The 21,430-nt window shown below is 33.1% G+C and overlaps 2 protein-coding genes across 2 annotated transcripts; both read right to left on the reverse strand.

The window, feature by feature from the left end:
* Positions 1 to 1,772: 1,772 nt before the first annotated feature.
* On the reverse strand, positions 1,773 to 2,624 carry LOC133316881 (15.7 kDa heat shock protein, peroxisomal). The gene is made up of 2 exons (XM_061518678.1): positions 2,385 to 2,624; positions 1,773 to 2,186 (listed from the first exon to the last, which is right to left on the reverse strand). The coding sequence occupies exons 1-2, from the start codon at positions 2,524 to 2,526 to the stop codon at positions 1,900 to 1,902; spliced, it is 429 nt and encodes a 142-aa protein (XP_061374662.1). The 5' UTR covers positions 2,527 to 2,624; the 3' UTR covers positions 1,773 to 1,899.
* A 10,030-nt stretch (positions 2,625 to 12,654) lies between these two features.
* LOC133316891 (plasmodesmata-located protein 7-like) lies at positions 12,655 to 14,386 on the reverse strand. Its single transcript, XM_061518689.1, has 3 exons — positions 13,657 to 14,386; positions 12,804 to 12,924; positions 12,655 to 12,658 (listed from the first exon to the last, which is right to left on the reverse strand). Exons 1-3 carry the CDS (start codon positions 14,384 to 14,386, stop codon positions 12,655 to 12,657), a joined length of 855 nt encoding a protein of 284 aa, XP_061374673.1.
* Between the last annotated feature and the right edge of the window lie 7,044 nt (positions 14,387 to 21,430).

Consider the following 21,430-nt stretch of genomic DNA (forward strand, 5'->3'; position numbering starts at 1 on the left):
GGCTAATTGGCTTAGATGCATTAGTTATGCCTTTTCGTTTTTACTTGCGTTTTTGGATCTTGCTCTTTGAATTTTTTTTAGAACTAATTATTTGATTTGATTTAGCTCTCAAATGCCTGTGATTGGTGCTCAATAAAAGATTTCATTTTGGTGTATGCATGGAAATTTTTACTAACTTCTTAAATGTTGAGAAATGAATAAAAACACGCTTTCAAGTTTTGAATACTACAATAGTCTTTTTTATTAAATAAAAAAAAATTGAAATACATATACTATTTTATTTATTATTTAAACGGGCGAGCACACACACTCTTTTCGTACAAAAAATTATGGGTGTATCAGACCTAGGGGTGTTAACGGGCCGAACCGAGCCGAACTTTGGTCTTAAAAGGCTAAGTCTGTGTTTAAATGTGTCAGCCTGACCAAGCCTGTTACCTGTTATAAATATAACTATCGGCTTGTGGACTGACTTATTTACAAAAAATGAAAGCCTTGTTTAGCCTGTTAGCTTGTTTAAACAAAATAAGACAACAAAAATTTATCCAAACAAAATATACAATTAACAACCCTATTAATTCCATAAATATTCATAAATTCAATTTATATTCAAACAACATAATATAGAACAAAATCATTCAAAAGTATATTTAACCAATAAAATGGGGTGAAATGGATTGAGGAGAAAGAAACAGCTATTACAAGTAGTATAAAAAATATAAAATATAAATAAAAAAAATAATATACTAGGCCAACCTTATAAGCTTTAAGGCCGAGCTTTTGAATTGGAGCCTTAGGCCTTTTTATTAAATGAGCTTTCATACAAGTTCAAGCCTGGTGCTAACAACTAATTTTAGACATGTAAGTTCAGGCCTTCACGAGTCGAGCTAAAACCCCTAAAAAAACCCCTAATTTGTTTAGCACCCTAATCGGACCCAAATGGTAATGAACTGACCCAAACGAGTGTATCGGACAATTCCTTTGTAACTTTATTCGGTTGAAGAGCAAAGGGCTACTAAAATACAAAATCCGTCTATGTCATCATAACTTTTTAACCTGAAAGACAGGTGGACAAGGCATTTTACTAGCTAAGGAGAGTTTGGTGTTAATTTTGCTTATTATCATATATTTGTCCTCTGATATAACTATGCTCATGAGCCATCCGTCGTTGCTAAAAGATTATTAAAAGCAGTCTAATATAGTCCTTCAGTTTCAATTCAAGTGACAATCAAATTCCTTTTGAGACTTGAACTACTTGGTCTTTCACTAGCACCCCTAAGTGACTACCATTCTTCACAGTTCACACTGGTTCTTCCAACTCACGTTCCTCTTAAATGTAGTTGGTGATTTGCTACCTGTCTCATTATTGATGACGCATAATTAGAAGGATAGTGCATACGGAATTTTTTTTATTTTTTCTAAAGATTTTCTCAAATAGAAATAGAGAACGAAGTAACTAGAAAAAAAAACGGATTGTTATAATAGTCCTATTTTTTCTATATTTGTAAAAGTAAAGTTACAGTTGAGCATGCGTTGCTGTTTTGTGATACACAGTTAATCAAATCTGATTTGCTGGCCCTTTGTACAAACTAGGTTCTTTTCATAATCCAAATTCATGTTTCCCCGAGCTATTTATCATACGCATGCGAATTAAGGGTGGATAATGCACCGTTATTGTGGAGGAGACTGTTGGTTGATTTAGCAAGGATTCAAGAAAGTTTTATGAAAGTTACACAAGGTTCTTATCAATCAACAAAACAGGGGAAACAAAACACTGCTGTCTGACTGTTTAATCTTACATTCCTTCTTTAGTACAACATACAATGTTTGCGTCATAAGATACAAATTTATTTTATTTTTTCTCAATTCTTATTCATATCAACATAAACAGATTTCCAAATCTCAAAGCCTGCTAGTGATGTTAATGTTTCGCACTTTAGGTGATTTGAGTGATGCATCTTTAGGCACAACTACAGTGAGGACTCCATTTTCAACATGTGCCTTAATCTGGTCCACTTTCACATTCTCTGGCAATTCGATTGCCCTTGAGAAATCCCCTTTCATAGTTCCTCTCTCAGTTACATGCCAAACAGTGTCCTTTCCTTGAGCCTCCTCTTTCGCACCTTCCCCTTTGATGTGCAGAATATTCCCATCCTCAACCTGCACCTTTATGTCATCTTTGCTGAAACCTGTCCACAGACCCATTACCCGAAACCCAATCATAATCAATTAACCTACTCAAATCCACAAAAAGATTCTATTTTTACCACCAAACACAGAATTATCACTAAAGATACTAATGGGTCATTACTCATTAAAAGTGAAGAAAGAGAGAGTGAAAGTGTGTAATTATAAAAAGAAAAACCAAAAAAACAACAACATGGTACCTGGAACGTTGATTTTGATGATGTGAGAAGTAGGGGATTCAAGCCAATCCATGAGGGCGGTTGATCCATCCCATTCTCTTGAAATGAGAGGATGGCCCCAGAAGAAGCTTCTGAAAGGGTACCCAAAGATACCGTCAGCCATTGATTCAATCCTCGTAGTTCAGCCCAGCTGGTTGATGAAGCACACGAGAACAGATAGCAAAAGAGATAAACTCACTATATAATGAGGTACTTGCAATTTTCGTGATAAGTGTTCATCTGTGATTTAAACGAGACCACTTATATCTTTTCACTCTCACAAATATAGTGAAACCACATCTTTATTTTTTTTTTTAACTCTTTCTTTATTTATCTCTTTCTTTCTCTAAATGACACAATTTTATATGTCCTTTTGAATGACACTCATTTTTTTCAAAAATAAATTATGTCCCCATTTTAGTTCCTTACAAAAAAAAAATTAGTCAGTTGGTTCCTAACAAATTCAAAGTGAACTCATTTAGTTGAAATCGTGGTCCCTCATAATTTCAAAAAAGACCCATATTAGTCCAGACTAAAATGGGTTTACTTTGAATTTGTTAGCTACCAAGTGACTAACTTTTTTTGTAAGGGATTAAAGTGAGAAACGTGTTTTTTGTTTGGGACCCAAAAGGTATTTAATCTTATATTTTTTGCATTTATCATTGGAGTTGTCGCGGACACTCGAGAATGTTCTTATGATTCTTGGTTCTTCTTCCTCAAGCATTATCGTTCTGGGTTCTTCCTGAATCACGAAATGGGAAGTGATAAACTGCAACTGGATTTTCCAACCCGAGCCCATTGATTTGGGGCCTTCCAATAATTGTTTGTATTGGGCTTCGAGTTTGACATTGAAAATAGCACAAGTCATGGGTGGGAGCAAAAATGCAAACCAAGTTTGTGTACAAAAAAAAAAAATCCAACCAAATGGTAGTAGGCACAAAAAATAATAAGCAGAATAACTTATTCCTATAAAAATATATGAAGCTCATATTTTTTTTTTTCTCTTTTCTTCTCGTAGCCTCATACACTTATATATATATATATATATATATATATATATATATAGGGGTTTGATTTTCTCATGTTAAATGAGAATTCAATTCTCATGTTGTAGAGATAAAAAGTATATGAGACCCATGTATTAGAAAAAATTATATGTAGGACCCATGTCAGCACAAAAATCGAAGGGTGTGTAGGAAAATTTGAATTCTCATGTTAAATGAGAATTATAAAACCTATATATATATATATATATATATATATATATATATTATCTTGTACAAATTAATGAACATTTATCCCTTTAACATATGGGTGGTGTTATTAATTTTATGTCAAAAGAAGATAAATTATCTTATATTAAAAAGATAAAACTGTGTGGGATCTACTATTTATAAAATAAAAAATAAAAAATAAAAAAGCTGTCCCACTTTTTATATTAGTGTAGGAGAGAAAAAAGAAATAATTTTCTTAATGAGAAAAATATTTATCCTTTTAAATGACATAACTTATATCATTTCACTCTCATAAAGAAATAAGACCTACACCTTTATATTTTTTTATTCATTTTCTTTCCTTCTTTATCTATCTCTTTCCCTCACTTAACTAACATAATTTTACATCCATTAAAACACAACTGACAAGTTTACATCTATTTAAAATCCTTAATATACATAGTTGAACGGTTTCGTTAGCACACAATTCTGAACCATCTGTGATACCCCATTGTCTCTAGTGTGTTCCCGAACATTCAGAAAATGGAGAACACCGCATTCATAGGTCAAAACTTCGTCGACAATGAACAAGAAGAAATCTCTGATTCCTTTGTTTGCTGCATTTGTCTGTAAATTTCTTTTACCGCATTTCAATTACATAAGCTTCTTTTTCCTTGAAGAAAAGAAAGGAAAGAAAAACACCCTTTGCTAAGAAAAAACACCGCGTTTCAAAATCTAAAAGGGTCAACAGGGATACTTTACTTTTTTTTTTTCTTAAAAATGAAATTTATTTATGAATTAAGTTGACGTGAACAATTCGAATTTTTTTTTTTCCGGATCTGAAATTGCTAAGCATGCATTGTATTTCTGAAATTTCAATTAAATACTCAATTCATTGAACATGATGTAGATGTAATTAGAAGAGGAAAAACTCAGCCTGTGTTTTATCAAGTCAGAGTGGTGATTGATAATTTTTATTTTTTAGTTTTTAAATGTAAAGATTTGACTCCAAACCCCAAAATGTGATTCTTTCTCGCTGCTTGATACAGATTCATGAGCTTTAAAGTTTTTATTATATTGTTTAGAGTTAAAGGATGAAGCTGGGTTTGGACCTTTTGGTTATTGAGTTATTTTAAGTTGTTATATGAGCTGCCTTATTTTCTTTAGCTGATTTTGACTTTACTTTCATTATGCTGGGATGTATTGTACAAGCCTCTTGCGTAGGGACGGAGCTAGAATTTAATTTTAGTCGGAGTCAAAATATAATTACACATACCTTTTATTTTTTTAATAATATATATATATATATATATATATATGATATATATTATTTATTTAAAAATTTATTCTGAGATCGTAATTCATAACATTAATTTTTAAAGTAATAGGATTAATGTTATTTTAACAAATAATAAATATTTATTTAAAATTTAAATATAATATAAAATTCAAATAGTAAAGAAAGTGCAAATTATATGTATATATACATATATTTAATGTGATTTTTATGAACATTTTCATGTGATCTTTATGAACATTATTTCCTGTGATGTTAATGAAAATTTATTTCATGTGATCTTTGTGAATAATTTTTTTTATCTTTTACATTTCAATTTGGTTTGGGCCTATAAATTTTAAGGGGTGTATTAAATTATGATTTTAAAAGACTTTTTTGAGATAAAAAATCTTATAAATTTTAATAGAATTTATAAGATTTGAAAGGACAATATGAATTTATACGATTTTAAAAAATCATATGAATTTTTAACAAACATTCAAAATTACAAGAGTCAATAAAAATAATAATAAAGAAATGCAATGATATTAATAAAAAAGTAAACCCTAATATAATTTTTTCAATAAGTAAAACTTAATATAATTTTTAACAAACATTCAAAATTACTAAGCATCAGCTCTTCACTCTAAAGTTATACTAGTCCTCCACGCATCAGCATCTTCTTACTCTTGCTCTTGGGTTTGACCAATGAGTTAAAAGTTATCTTCTTCATTAACTAGTGATATTCAAAATGAAGATGCATCTATTGATTCAATTGAAAATTTATCTGAACGACATTCTTTGCTAAGAAAGTTATGTAGTGCTACGCACGAGAGCTAAGCATGTGAGGGTGAGAGCATGTGTTCGAATCTCTACAGTACCATTTTTGGGAGGAATTTAAAGCCTTAGTCCTAGACCCGCCTCGGATCAGATTAGTTGCGAAGCAATGAACCAATTGAAATATTTCAAAAAAAAAAAAATGCAAAGCAAGTTAGTCACTTTGTAAAAAATTGTCAGTTCCAAATTTTTTTCTCTAAAAACAAAGAGTAATATTATATTTATAAATTTTTTGTTTACAAATTATACTAAATACGACCGGTGTGTACGACCGGTCATAGTAATTTGTAAAAAAAGTTTGTAAATGGATCATTCCCTAAAAACAAATTAGTTTCTTGAGTAATATATTTTTTAATTTTAAATATATAGTAAAATAACTATCTTAATGACATTTATTATTTATTTTCGCATGATAAAATAATGATTGCTTTTTAATTATGATTTTATATTTTATAGAATAATTTTTTAATGGTAAAATTACATTAAATATATAATTGAAGTTTTACAATTAGATATATATAAGTGTAGATAAGGTTTTTGCATTATGCTAGATATAAGTTTAGGAGTGATGATAGTCTAACTACCAAAAATTCTTACTACTAACTTACTACCCATCACATCACCATTGTATCAAAGAGAGAAAATGTTAAAAAGTTTTTGAAGAGAGAGAAAATGTTAATCTAATGATGATCAGATAGGTAGTAAGTAGGTAGTGAAAAATTTTGGTAGTGAGAATATCCCTCCTCTAAGTTTAGATATTAAATTCATAATTTAAGTCTCCTTTGAATTTTCATTTTTGCAATGACCTTTCGATTATATGGCTTCATGTTTTAGTTAATGACTCATAAGATTTATGTTCTATTTTGTTTGTAATACCAGTAAATTTGGTTTTAAAGACTGACTCTTGCTTTATGCTTTCAAAATAAATTGAAAAATTGCAGGTCCTTTCTTTATGAAATCTTTCGGTTTTTATCAAATGGTGGTAGTTCAATTGGCACATGAAAGGTAAGCAGGTGGGAATAAGAGCATGTGTTCGAATCTCCTCAATACCACCTTTGTGAGGGGGTTTAAAGCCTTAATTCTGGACCCGTCCCGAATCAAATTAGTTACGAAGCAATGAATCGATTGAAATATTTTCAAAAAAATAAAAATAAAAAATAAAAAATCTTTCGGTTTCCCCTCTGCAGAAAGAAATGACTATATATGGTCAAAATTCGATTTCGCAAGCACGTCGCTTAGGTTCCAAATTCGAATACGAGGAGAATATACTAATGGGGTTGAACTTTGTTTGGGCTATCCATCTCCTTCATTAACTTAGCTTACACCAATGTACCAAAAAAAAAACTTAGCTTACACCATGAAGAAGGTAGAAATAATATTCGAATAAATTAATTTGTTACTTTATTTGTGGGCTTCTTATGGAATATGATAATTAGCCTATTAGGGCCCTTACACTAGATGATTCAGATCAGTTGGCATGGCAGTGACCCAAGTTTTTTGTTTTGACCAGCATCTCACACTTTAGTGAAACTGTCTATATATAGTGATAAAATCATTATAATTAAAGGAACACAATTATCTAGTATAAACTAAGGGTTTTATTAATCTCCTTTTACATAAGATATGTATCTTATGTTGTAGAGAGAAACTGAGTGTATCCCACCATTACAAGAAAAAAGAAAAAAAAAAAATGAGGTGCGAAAATCGAAGTGAGAGAAAATGAGATAAGTTACCTTATGTAAAAGGAGAGTAATATTTTCCATAAACTAAAGAAAAGCCAACTAAATAAATTTTTTTAATCGGGGAAGGTTATATTTTCAATTTTTTTTTTTTACAAGCCACACTTAGCATAATTTGTATAAAAAAATATATAAACGGATCATTTCCCTTTTTAATATACTGATTTTAATTATTTCTTTGAAGTGAATGAATATCCGATATTTCCACAAACTTCAATATCCGATATATCCGATATTTCTTTTCAAGTCAAGATTTAGTTACAATTAAAGCTTCCTGCCCTCCAAAAAAATGTATGAGGTAGAAATTAAACCATATTCCCTCCTCACCTACCTGACCAGTGTCAGCAACATAGCTACACTCATTGGGTGTAAATAACCTATTTTTTCTCCTCAATCAGACATATTCTAAAACATGAACAAAGAAAGTTGTTATAATTCAATGTTCACCAAGCTGGTTGAAGTGAGTGGCATCGACGACGTCAATGTCAGAGGAAGGCAAAAAGAGCTTTAATCGGTTATATATGATTTCTATGTGCTTCACAATCATGCCCATTTTTATGGATCCCACCAAAGGGATGGATTTGTATAAGATTCTTGTTTTTCTGTTCAAATTAACTATTAATTGGTTTACATTAAAAATAGTAAAAAAAGCAATCGTCTCTTTCCTTTAGCTCCTATATATTGTATATTACTGCATATATGATTGACAATACTTTTTTAAAATAGTGCTTTTTTGCTTGGTCTCTTGTTTAATTGTGGGCTATAATAATATTTTAGGCTTCTGCTGCATGCTTTATCGTAATCATGCTCAGTATGTATTTGTGCAGCGTTTCCTTAATCTTTAAGCTTTAGATATATGGATCTTTCTGGAGGCCAAAAGAGATGGATTCCATCCAATTAATGATGTTTCTGGTAAAAGACGAAGAAGAAAAAGTGTAAAGAGCAATTGTTTTTAGGTCCTTCATATTATATGATTTTGAAATGAATTTGATTAGAATGGCTTCTCTCACTATGATATCTTCTTGGATGGGTGATGGGCCATACTATAAAACATTAAGAGCACCTGGGTGCTGTTTGGCGGGATATTCTGTGTGCTTTTTGTCCATTGAGGATTAAATTAAATTATACTTCTGCTTTTAGGTACATTATTTAGTGCTCGGCATGTTTCAAATTATATTTACTAAGAATAATGACTTCCTAGCACCACTAGAGTTAGCCTAGTGGTGTGGGTGTGTGTTAGGAGTGTGTGTAGTGTAGGGTGTTGTGTCCAATTCCTTGTAACCAATAAAAAAATAAATAAATAATGACTTCCTTGTTTCTCCAATAGAAAGTTGAATGAATACTTTAAGGACAATGATGAAATTCAATAAAATCAATAACTCACATGATATATATTGTTGCCTTGTAAAATGAGTTACATAATCCTTCAGTCAGAATCTTAAGTGGAATGGAGCTAGTACATACATATACATGGGCAATGCTTTTCTCATGCTACATGAGATAATATTATCTCATGTAGAGACATAATTAGGTGGGTCTCACGGTTAAAAAAAAAAGAAAAAAAGAAAAAAAATGATGACTCGGATTGCGATGTGTATGTGACATGAGATAAATTTTTTTATGTAACTTGAGAAAAACATTTCTCGTTTATTGAGCGAAAATTAATTCTTTGGTTTCTCTCTTTCTTCTTTCTCTATTAATCCTCTTTTTTTTTTCTTCTCTCTTTCTCTTTGGCGGTGCATTGGGCTGGGAGCACTATATATTTGCTCTTATTCGGCAGTCCTAAATAATAAATTATTTGAGTTAATTTGCTCATTCATGTTATTTAATTGATTTGTATAATTAGAATTTAGAAATATCAATTTACTGTATAATTATTTAGACATGTTAATTTGCTAATTTATATAATTTATATGTTTTTATTCACGAGAGCAAACCTTGAAATGGCGATAAAAATTTTCATTATGTTTGGAAAGTCACGGATATTCATTTATAGAAAAAACTTTTAAAAAAAATATAGGGATAAAACTATACAATCTTGGGTTTTATATATTTGGGATTTTGTTTTCTTATGTACAGCAATACTATTCCTCCTTCTTACACATACATAGGATTTTGCATCAGCTTTTCTTTTTAATTTTTATTTTATTTTAAATAATAGCCGCCACTTATTAATGTCTCGGTAGGAAAGTATAGCTTCTCCCCTGCAACTGATGAAAAGCATTTCCCTATATAATTTTGTCCAGTCTTGCCTAAGATCCCACATGCCTTAGGAGTGAGGATGACATGAGTGGTATATGTATATAGGTGGTTGTGAAAAATATTCTAAAATGGCCAAACTATCCGGTTCAAGAAAATTTTAAATATTCTAACCATGTAACTATATTTGTATAGATTTTTATTTTATTAAAGGATAAAATTTAAAATTGAAAAGCATTAAACTTTGCTATTGAGAGCGGGTCAAACAGAAATGCAACATCCGATTGGTGTGCCAACATTAGCCTCCAATTCTATGGTCTATTTTCTCGAATGTTTTTTAAACTATAGTATCACGTTTAAATAAGTTTGTTTTAAACACTTTCATGTCATTCGGGATAGAAAATTGTTAACTTCATCTAACCTACCAATTTTGCAAAAATTTATATTCAATGATCATTAAATTCAAAAGATTCCAGTTTTAAATGCACACATTTATACAATATATATATATATATATATATATATATATATATATATATATATATATATATATATATATATAACTATGAGTAACTATATTTTAATAATTCGACATGTAAAATCCATATAAGTACCCAAAAAGTGGCTTTTTGACCGTGTTAATGTATTTTTTAAAATATTTCACCTGGTTAGTTTCATGATCAAATGTATTACCGATGTAATACAACCGCGTAAAGTCGCGCACCTAGAGGCACCGCATCCTTCACAAATGTCTGACAAAAGTTGACGCGTATCCGAGACAACCGCGTCTCTGATTGATCAATCATAGTCGCACATGAGAACATAACGCGTTTGGCTCCTATACAACTACACAATTCTCATTTCCAATAAAAGGGGCTTGAAGATTCTGTACCTGTTTTTAATATTTAATTGCCATGTATATTAGATGTGAGGTTCATGGAAGATGCATTAAGAATTTTCACAGGATTTAATTGCCAATGAATACAGATACATGACATGAAAATAGTATTCTTTTATTTTATTTTTATGAAAAAGCGATAATTTTAACACAATAAAAAAACTTTTGTGGATCCAGTTGTTTGGTACGTGGCGAGGAAATGACAAAACAAGGTTTACATCCACAAAAAACCTGTATTTTAAAAAGGAAAAAATATTTATCTTTTTAAATGACACAACTTATATCTTTTCACTCTTGTAAAGAGGTGGGACCCACACCTTTATTTTTTTTGTCAACTCTCTCTCCTCTTTTATCTATTTTTTTTCTATCTTAAAATGACACAACTTTACATATTTTAAAATGAGATACACTTTTTCTTTTTAAAAATTAGTAGAACTGAGCGGAAAATAATAAGGTGCAGTAAAGTGAACAATGGTTCCATTGTTATCTTATTTTAAAATAATGGTAAAAAAATGATGACTTAATTCTATCTAAATTAATAATTTGGTATTTTGATTAATTTCAATGAAACAATTAACTTGTATAGTGCCTAAAACCGGGGGGAAAACACATTGTTTAAGGAAAATTCTCAGAAGAATTTTTTTTTCTTAAATTAAGAAAAATAAATATTTCAGGCTATGAAAAACAAATGAACACGTTTGAAGTGAGTTTATCTTTGAATAATATGTGATGACAAATTTGTGGATTTTTTAAGTGCGTATTCTAATGATCCATCTTTTACTTATAAATCTGTGTTAAGACAGATTATAAAATGTTGAATAACTGATATGCATATCAATTTGTTTGAAGAGGGAGGATATTTTGACTACCAAAAGTTTCCACTACCACCTTACTACCTATCTAATCATCATTGGATTAACATTTTCTCTCTCTTCAAAAACTTTTTAACATTCTCTCTCTTTGATCCAATGGTGATTTGATAGGTAGTAAAGTGGTAGTGGATACTTTTGGTAGTCAAAATATCCTCCCTCTTGTTTGAAATCTATTAGTGTTTCCTACTATGTTAGGGAGGATTATGATCAATCGAATGAGTTTAATTTGATCCTAAAGTGTTTGTATTGAAGTGGCTATTAGAAATTTTGCATATGGGCAAACAATTTTACTATTTTAAAATACAGGTTTTTTGTGGATGTGAACCTTGTTTTGTCATTTCCACGCCACGTACCAAACAACTGTATCCACAAAAGTTTTTTTTTTTGTGTTAAAATTATCGCTTTTTCATAAAAATAAAATAAAAGAATACTATTTTGATGTCATGCATCTGTATTCATTGGCAATTAAATCCCGTGAAAATTCTTAATGCATCTTCCCTGAACCTCACATCTAATATACATGGCAATTAAATATTAGAAACAGGTACAGAATCTTCAAGCCCTTTTTATTGGAAATGAGAATTGTGTAGTTTGTATAGGAGCCAAACGCGTTATGTTCTCATGCGCGACTATGATTGATCATACAGCTTTTGTCAGACATTTGTGAAGGACGCGGTGCCTCTAGGTGCGCGACTTTACGTGATTGTACCCCCAACACGTCTTCTTGCATTACGTCGGTAATACATTTGATCATGAAACTAACCAGGTGGAATATTTTTAAAAATGCATTAACACGGTCAAAAAGCCCCAAAAAGTTCATCGGTGCATATACCGACGAATGACAATAAACAAATCAAAAATGTTACACAACTTTACAGAAAACAAAAGAATAATATAATTACTTTTCTTTGCAAACATGAGACATTTGACAACACAACTTTTTAAAGAGGGGAGGAAAGTAACTGGAATCTCTTAGCTCTTAGGTTTTCTTCATCTTTCCTTCTGTATTCAAATACAAAAGTGCCCCATTTGACACTCTTTTTTTCCAAACGGTATCCTCCTCAAGCTTCAAAGTCCTTTTGTGAACTGAATTTTAAATTTGAAATAGTAAAAAAGGAAGCAAAAGAAGCACAAAAGCAGACCATTAGAGTGCGATTGGGTGGAAATTGATCAGTGCCAGCGCCACTGAATAATGTCACGAACTTAATTTTATTTATTTACCTGCATGATAAAAGATACAAGCAAAAAGGAATGCTGTTAATATATTGCGGAATCTATGGGTTTTCTTTTTCTTTTTTTCTCAATACAATAAATTAAATTAAAATGAATGAAAAACAAAGAAACACAGAGAGAAAAAAGTGTGTACTCTTTACCATGCTGTCCACAAATCTTGCTCAAGAAAGCAAGGAAAATAATGAGTATAGCTAATCCTGCTAATGAACCAATAATTATAGCAAATGTCTTTTCACCTCCCTTTCTTGATTTACCTGCAACGCATCAATCACCAATACAGCAAAAGGAGTTAATCAAGTAATAAAGAAAAAATGCGTAGTTTTTTTCTAACAAAAAATATGTTTTGGCTTGTAATTTTTGCAAGAGACCCAAAATCAGCAAAAAGAGCTAACCGCACGTGTCTACGTGATGTCAATGGTTCATAATGAAGCTCAACTTTGGTTAATAAAGTAGTGAATTGGGGTTTAAACCGTCTAGGCATGTGTAAAATAGTATGAAACTACCCAAACTTGTTAGTTTAATTTATAGAGGGTTGATCTATTTTTTAAAAGTAAAATGTGTGGCTTGACCTATCAAGCCAACAAAACCTACCAAACCTCCTATATTTCCAATTATAATCAATCAAACATGAATTATTTAAAAAATTACTACACAAGAATAAATAAATGTTATCTAATTATAAAATAATATCAAAAAGAACATCAAGGTAACTCAGTTGGCAACTGATCTTATTTGCACAATAAATATATATATATATATATATATATATATATATATATATATATTAAAAAGAAAATACGGTAAATTATGTTGTTAATATTCATATTCTCATGAAAATTTACATTTTGCCCCATCTAACTCCCAAAGTTCTTTTGGCCACTCTTACATGTTACAAGTGTATCTTCAGTTCAAACCTTCAAACCCGTAAGAATATAAAACAAGTTGAAGAAGAAGAAGAACCACTATCACCATAAGATGGGCCTTACCGCGGGCCTTAGAGGCATCGTGGGCCCCACCGGTGGAGTACCTCGCGTAGCACTTCGCCAAGAACATGTCACCATAATCCGCCGTGCCGCAATCGCTCTTCAGCCTCGAGATGGCCTCAGAGATACAGTCCTGGCATTCCCCGGAGCTCAGGTCGCCGGTGCACTGAGCCACGCCGCGCACGCCACCGGCCCCTCCCAACCGAAAAGGCCCTCCGGTGCCAGCCAGCCCGGCGAGCACAGCGTCCCTGCTACCCATGGCGTCGGGGTTGTAACCGACGGAGGGCCCACACTTCTTCAACACCACCGTCTTGTCCTCCGCGCCAAGGAACGTGGCGTTGTCGTACTTAACGTAACAGCCATCGAGCTGGACGGCGCCGCCGCAAGCCTCCGGGCACAGGTCACGGGCGCGAGTGATGGCGCGGGCGACGCAGGTGGCGCAGTCCGGCATGGAGAGGTCGCCGCGGCACTGGTAGAGGCCGTACACGACGTCCTGTTGGGTGGTGCCTAAGACGGTGAAGTTGTTGTAGGTGGAGTACGTGGCCGAGTTGACCAGGGAATTGAGTAGCGAGTCGAGGTTTGACTCGTAGGGCGAGTTTGGCACGTACCTCTGCTGAGTGCACCCACTGTAGAGGAAGTTGTCTGTGGTGGATGATGACACTGAGAGTGAAGGAAAGAAGGCGCTCAGAGAAAGAAGAAATATCGTGAAGAGTGAGATGCTCCTTTTGGCCATTTTTTTTTTAAACAAAAATCTTTCTAATATATCTATATTTGTTTCTCAATGTGTGTGTGTGTTGGATAAAAACCAAGTTTGGTTGGAGATTTTGACAACGTACGTAAGATAGGTTTAGGTCAAAAGGACTTTGAATATGGAGCACGTATGCTGAATGGTGTTATGCATGGAATGAGAGTTTTGATGCCATTACTTGCTTTGAATTATGGAACAAGACCTCTGAGTATGGACATGGAGTTGCTTTAAATAAGCAAAATCCACGGCATGGCCATGTCATCTGTATGGCAAAGAAAACGCAAAAAGCATCTCTTACAATTATTTTACAGCTGTGGGGTCCATCTTAACCATTTTTTTTTTCTTGTTTAGTTTATCATCATGCTTAATTAATTGGTTCCTTTTCTTTTTGGTCGCTATAATTCAAATAAAGTATCAACTTTAATTTCTTTCTTTCTTTTAAACTTTAAACTTTAAACAATGTTTTACTGTTTTATTATTAAAAATGATCCAAATTTAATTTACACGTACGTTTCACTCTATGTAACCACTGAGGATTTTATTCCAGTAAAGGAATAGGAAGATTTCAATTTTATTGTTGACAATGAAACGGAGTGCATGGTGTTGAGCAAAACTAAATCAATCTTACTCCATCAATTTAATAAAACATCACTTTTATACTCACGACACATTTGGAGATATATAGAGCATTCCAGTGCAGTGATGAGCTTCTGGACGTGTGAAATTAGTGGCCTGGATCTAATTATATAGATTGGTTGAATCACAGTTTTGTCATGGCTTCGAAAATATGCCAATGGTCTATGCATTTATTTTTGCTGTTTCTGTGGCGCTGTAATACTTGCTTATATCGACTAAAGCATTATTTTAAAATTTTTGGATAAAAGAATTCTTTAGTTGAAGTTGATTGGATAAATTTTTTTAAAATAGTGCAGTCAAACATATCACATATGCTGACGGACTAGTCCCGTCAATGATACTGACGAGACTCGTGCCACATCAGCGCCACGTAGGCAGTCCAGTTATCGTAAAATTTTGGAAGATTATAACTTTTGACTCGGGTATCCAAATCAGACGATTTTTTTTTTATTTCACATAACTTTTTGATATCTACGCAATGACAACTCATTTGATATATTTTATCTTCCACAAACAGTTTGAATTTGTAACAATTGTACCACAATCATAAGAGTGTTTAAATCCATAAGATCTTCAAACTATGTTTGTGGTAGATAAAATATGTCAAATGAGGTGTCATTGCGTAGATATCAAAAAGTTATGTGAAATAAAAAAAATCGTCTGATTTGAATACCCGAGTCAAAAGTTATGATCTTTCGAAATTTTATGATAACTGAACTGCCTACGTGACACTGACATGGCACGAGTCCTGTCAATATACGGGAGTAGTCTTGACGTGACATGTTTTTTTCCAATCAACTTTCTTTTCCCTGGTTATATCATATTCGTAATCGTACAGCATTGTCTTTTCCAAATGCATGTATGGAAAAGTAACATTTGTACAACAACAACGTTACCACTGTAACTTTGTAAAATGTTTTCATTTTTTTTTTCACTCTGTAATAGCGATATGTGAATATATTCATCTATGCCTCTGTGGATTAATTGCGAAGTAAGCTCACGCTGATAAAGGAAACTGTAGGAAATCTTAGATTTATGCGGAAGCGGTTTAGGATCTAGTACATTGGTATGCTTACCGAATCATCCTTGTTTCACAATTACCTCTCGGTGCGCAGGTCTCGTGTAGAATCTTTCCCTGTAGGATTCCTCTTCACAAACAGCTCACCTCAGCGCCGCAGCACGAACAACCTCCTTGAAGCTGGACTGTGGCAGATCTTCCAAACTATCTCTCGAGGAGGAAGGAGAAGTGTGTGGGCACTGATTAGATTCTGAGCTTGCCTCTTTCTCACAAAAAAAACCTCTAAGGCTGATGACTTAAGAGGTACAATTTATATGGGTTCCAAGAAACCCTAGCTCATTGGGCTCTAGGTTCCTTGGGCTCTTCTCATACTAATAACCCATTTGGGCTTTAGTAAAAGAGCAAACCCAACAATCTCCCACTTGCTCTTTTGGATACAAACTTGAGTCGTAAAACCCAAGATCATGTAACCCATAAGTCATCATCTATCCGAAAAATACCCCATCCCTTGTCTCAAGCTAGCTTGGGGATCTACCATCTGTTATTAATCAAGGCTCCTAATAATCAACGAATGATTATTTATTTCGGTGCTACTCCACTAAAAGCCCGAACTTGAACTCCAAGATTAACAACACTTATAACATGAATATGCATCGCCCCTTTGTAAAATGTCTATAATTGATTGACAAGTTTTCTGTAACTCAATCAATTATTTATTCCCTTGACTATGATAGTTTCTCTAATGGATTACATGCACTAGCCAGTGTCTTTAATATCCAAGTACCGAAACATATCAAAGGGACATATCCTACAAATTCCATGTTGTTTATTTCATAAATACCGATAATCAAATAATCTCACTCCCAAAATACCGAGTTATTGGTCGTCAATAGATCGAACCTCACCCGTTGGTAAATCAAAGAATAAAAACTATTTGATTACCTATTTATAATAAACTCAGGATTAAGAGCAATCACATAACTATAGTTAACTGGAGATTTGATAACTTATGACAGAAAAACAACCTTAATCAAATCTCTCCTTGATCCTTTTAACGTAAATGTTAATTCACACCAATATTTTACAATGATTCGGACAAAATCATTTCATAAAATATTGCAGCCTGAATAAAGTGCCCAACTTTATTTAACGGCTGTGACTCCATTCATCAATTGTGAGAACCTATGATCATGTCCTCCATGAACGTATCCATATGATCCTATACTCCACAATTTGATCCGGACCTCTATGTTTGTAAATAGTGCACAAAATAAATAAATAAAACCTTATTTATGAAATTCAGAAAATTATTTTATTGTTTCATCATCTTACTCCAAGAGCACAATGAAACCAATAACTCTCACTTGCTTAATGCAAGTCTGGGATCCTCCTAAGACCCAAAGAAGTAACATGCCTCTCGAACACAAGTTCAGGCAAACTCTTAGTAACTGGGTCTGCAAGATCCATCTCTAATGCTATATGAGTTTAGTGAAAAACTCATAGCTCGAGGTTGATTTTCTTGAGTCAATATCCACTTGAAATAACTGAATTTTTGAAAACTCAGCTTTTCAAGACTCCCACTAGAATATACCAGCATATAATCTCTCGTTCTCCAAAGATACTTGAGTACATGCTTAACAATAATATAGTATTCCTCTAGGTTCAAAATGGTACTATCTCACTACTCCCACTACGTGACAGATGTCTGGTTTAACGCCCAACATGATATGCGTGAGTCTACCTTTGCCAAAGCATAAGATATCTTGCTCATGCATTCTTCCTTCTTAGAAGTCTTTGGTCACTCCTTAGGAAGATGAATTCCACATCTGAGAATTATAATTCTTCTCTTAGAATTCTCATGTTGAATTTTGGCAAGAGTTTTGTCAATGTAAGTAGCCTGAGGTGATGCCAACAATTTATTCTTCCGGCCTCATAAGTGTTTTATACCAAGAATATAATTGGCTTCCCCAGTACTTCCATACCAAAACACTAACTTAGCCAACTCTTTATGCTTGATATTATCTCTACATTGTTTCTAATAAGGAGCATATCATCTACATAAAGTACCAGAAAAGCTACTGTCTTCTAGTGCATTATCGTAACTAGTAGGATCAATGTCACTCAACAAGAAACAACTTGAGAGTTAACAAGGTTCTCTCCCACTACGAATGTACTGCACTAGACCTTGTGTATTTATAGGTAAAACAAAGAGTGGGTCAAATGATGGATCTTCAATTTCTTGAGGATCCGCTTATCCTTGATATTGTTCCTTTACATGTGATACTAATATTTCTACTAGTTTCATTTATATATTATCGTGTTGAATTTCCAATCATGGTTCTCTTGTTTGTTCACTTAGAGATATATCTATCCCCTCTTGAACAATCAAGGGAACAGTGGATGAAGCTTCTAGAGATTCTGGAAATTCTTGAGCTGAGATAAATCTCATCAAGAATAACCTAACTTAAGAGCTTATAATTTCTCATCTAGTCCTCCTTTAAGAAAATCATGTGAGTGCTCACTTAGATTATCTTGTCCTTAAGACTAAATAAAAATCATCCCTAGTTCTCTTAGGGTAGCTAAAAGATATGCACTCTTCCATACAAGATTCCATCTTATTTGACTGCTGTTGTAGGACGTGTGCCGTAGCACCCTAAATCCGAATAGGGTTTGATCTGGGCTTGCACCCCTTCCATAATTCTTTAGGTGTCTTTACAACAAACTTTGATGGAACCAAGTTAAGAAGATATATTTCCTTCTCTTAGGCATCTCCCTTGAACAACATTGACAAAGATGAATAACTGAACATGATCTTCACCAAGTCTAGAAATGTTTGATTTTTGCATACTGCAACTTCATTCAACTAACGCGTTCTTAGAGTTGACAGTTACGAAAACTATCCCCTCTTAAATCAGGTAAGACCTGAAATTACCAGACAGGTAGCCAAACACTTTAATAGACCAAAGTGGTTTGATTTGAACACCTACATGCTTTTCTGCCTCAGACTTAAACCTCTTGGAAATTTCCAAAAGCTTTAGACTTATAGCGCACTTGGTTCATCTGTCCAAATCCAGGGTAAACATTCATATAATGAAGTACTCATCACCTCTTCTGGTCTGAACGCTAAGTGTCCACATACTTTAGTATGTACCATTTCCAGTTGAATAGTTGCGCAAAACCTTTTTGACCCTTGTAGTTGGCCATTTTACCTTCCAAATAGGACTAACATATAGCTGTTAGTTAAAAGATTCTTGAACTTTCAGTCCCTCTTTTAACTAAAACATGTTTGCTACTTGAGATCATGTGACTCAATCACAAAGGCCAAAGTTGTTTCATTTGAAACTTTTATTTCTTTGGTGAAAATCCTTGTTCATCATCCTTTCCATTCAACACAAAAATTTAGGGGGTATAGGACAAAGGTAATAAAGACTATTTAAACAATGTACCAGAACAAAACAAGACGAAGATGAACTTCGAAATGTAACTGAGGAATCAATTGCATTGTCAAACCGTGTTTTAACCAAAACAACTAACAAAAATTGAATTCCTCTTGAAATCTGGAACAAATAAACAGTCACCCAAAACCATAGTCTTATAAATAACTTGTTCTACTGCAAATGCAGACACAAGTTCCCATTTTCAAGCTTAAAATATCTATGTCCATTGCTGACAGGTATGCCATGTTTGAACTACTACAAAGAGTAACAAACATAATCAGTGATTCCTGAATCAATAATTCATTCACTGATCAGGCCTTGATATGCCCATGTCAGGTTCTTTTCATCACCTCTGGGCAATTTTTCTTTCAGTATCCCTTTAGTCTGCACTTGAAGAACTTGCCTTGCGACTTCTTCATAGCAACTGGTTTGACAACTGATAACCAAGTCATTTTGTTCTTGTTACCACCCTTGGGTTTCCCTTTGGATTTAACAAGACTCTTAGCAAAACCTGCACCGACTGCATTCTGTCTAGCAGAGCTGCTAGATGCAGCAAACATGTCATTAAGAGTCTGAAGCATTTTACTCCACTCTTAATCATGTACACTTGCTTCTGCAAGTATTTGGAAAGACTGACAATAATATAGCAGCGAACTACCATATCTGCCCTTTCCCAATCTGAGAAATGCATCTTAGTTTCCTTAGACGCATTCTCTGCAGGTTGCTATGGCCCTCGCATTGTCAGGACAAATTTTAGCTTCCATGTTTTAGAACAATATCAAAGATTTGCTTTTCACTTATTCATAGTTGGTACCATCTAGAGGTTTTCGACTCAAAATCATTTCTAAGATATTTTCTGAAAAACATATAAAGCACACAATTACAAACAAATAATGCAATAAACAAACGAAGTGCAAGTAGATTCTCATAACTACTCTTGTTTATTGTTAACAATCCTTCAGTTTATCTTTACAAGACTTACGATGGGCAAGTCACTTATAAAACCAAAATTGTTATTTGGGCCTTCAGTGCCATTGCCAGAGCCTCGATGGGAGGGTTAACAATTTTACCAAAGTTGAATGTAATTAACCATTGTTTAATTTCAAAATTATCCTTAGTGTCTAAGCATTGCCGACGATGGGCCGTACAATACTTTACTAAAATTTTGAAATTATTAAGATTTAATCTAGTGAAATCTGATTATCCTTATCCGATAGGGCTTCAGCGATAACCTTTTCACTAATAAACACACAAATGGAGCCCGCAGGTTTTAAAATTATTTAATTTTTAAAACCTTCACCCATTCAACATTTTTGTTTGAGAATTTTCATAAGCCCTGTCGAATTCATTGTTTAATTTCAAAATTATCTTTAATAACTTAGTATTATCGACGATGGGCCATACAATACTTTATTAAAATTTTGAAATTATTAAGGCCCAATAAAATCCAATCATGCTAATCCGTTGGGGCCTCACATGATTATTTTATTGATAGGCCCACAATGCCCCTGGAGGTTAAATTAATTTCTTAATTTAAATCTCCTCCCATAATTATTTAAGTCCAATCTAATAAAATCCAATCATGCTTATTCGATGAGACTTCACATGATTATTTTATTAATGGTCCTATAATGCGCTTGAAGGTTAAATTAATCTCTTAATTTAAATCTCCTTCCATTCAACATAAGCAACATTTTCTAATTTCCAAGAATTATTTAATTGAGAGTATCCTTTGTTCGATTTCAAAAACTATATAAGTAAGAGCGCCGATAAACGTGCACTAAGCTTAACATAATTTTGAAAGCATTAAGGTCCTGAAATCCGGTCACTTTACGTCAGCGTGTGCACCAAACAATCATGATACATGAAGGTTGTATGCAGCGTGTGTTATTCCATGACCATTTCAGAAAACCCACAAATTACTCGCAAAATAAAAGA

The sequence above is a fragment of the Gastrolobium bilobum genome, unplaced genomic scaffold, assembly GCF_033153095.1.
Source record: "Gastrolobium bilobum isolate Gb01-03AN ecotype WA unplaced genomic scaffold, APGP_CSIRO_Gbil_v1 utg9312, whole genome shotgun sequence".
NCBI classification, from domain to species: Eukaryota; Viridiplantae; Streptophyta; class Magnoliopsida; order Fabales; family Fabaceae; genus Gastrolobium; species Gastrolobium bilobum.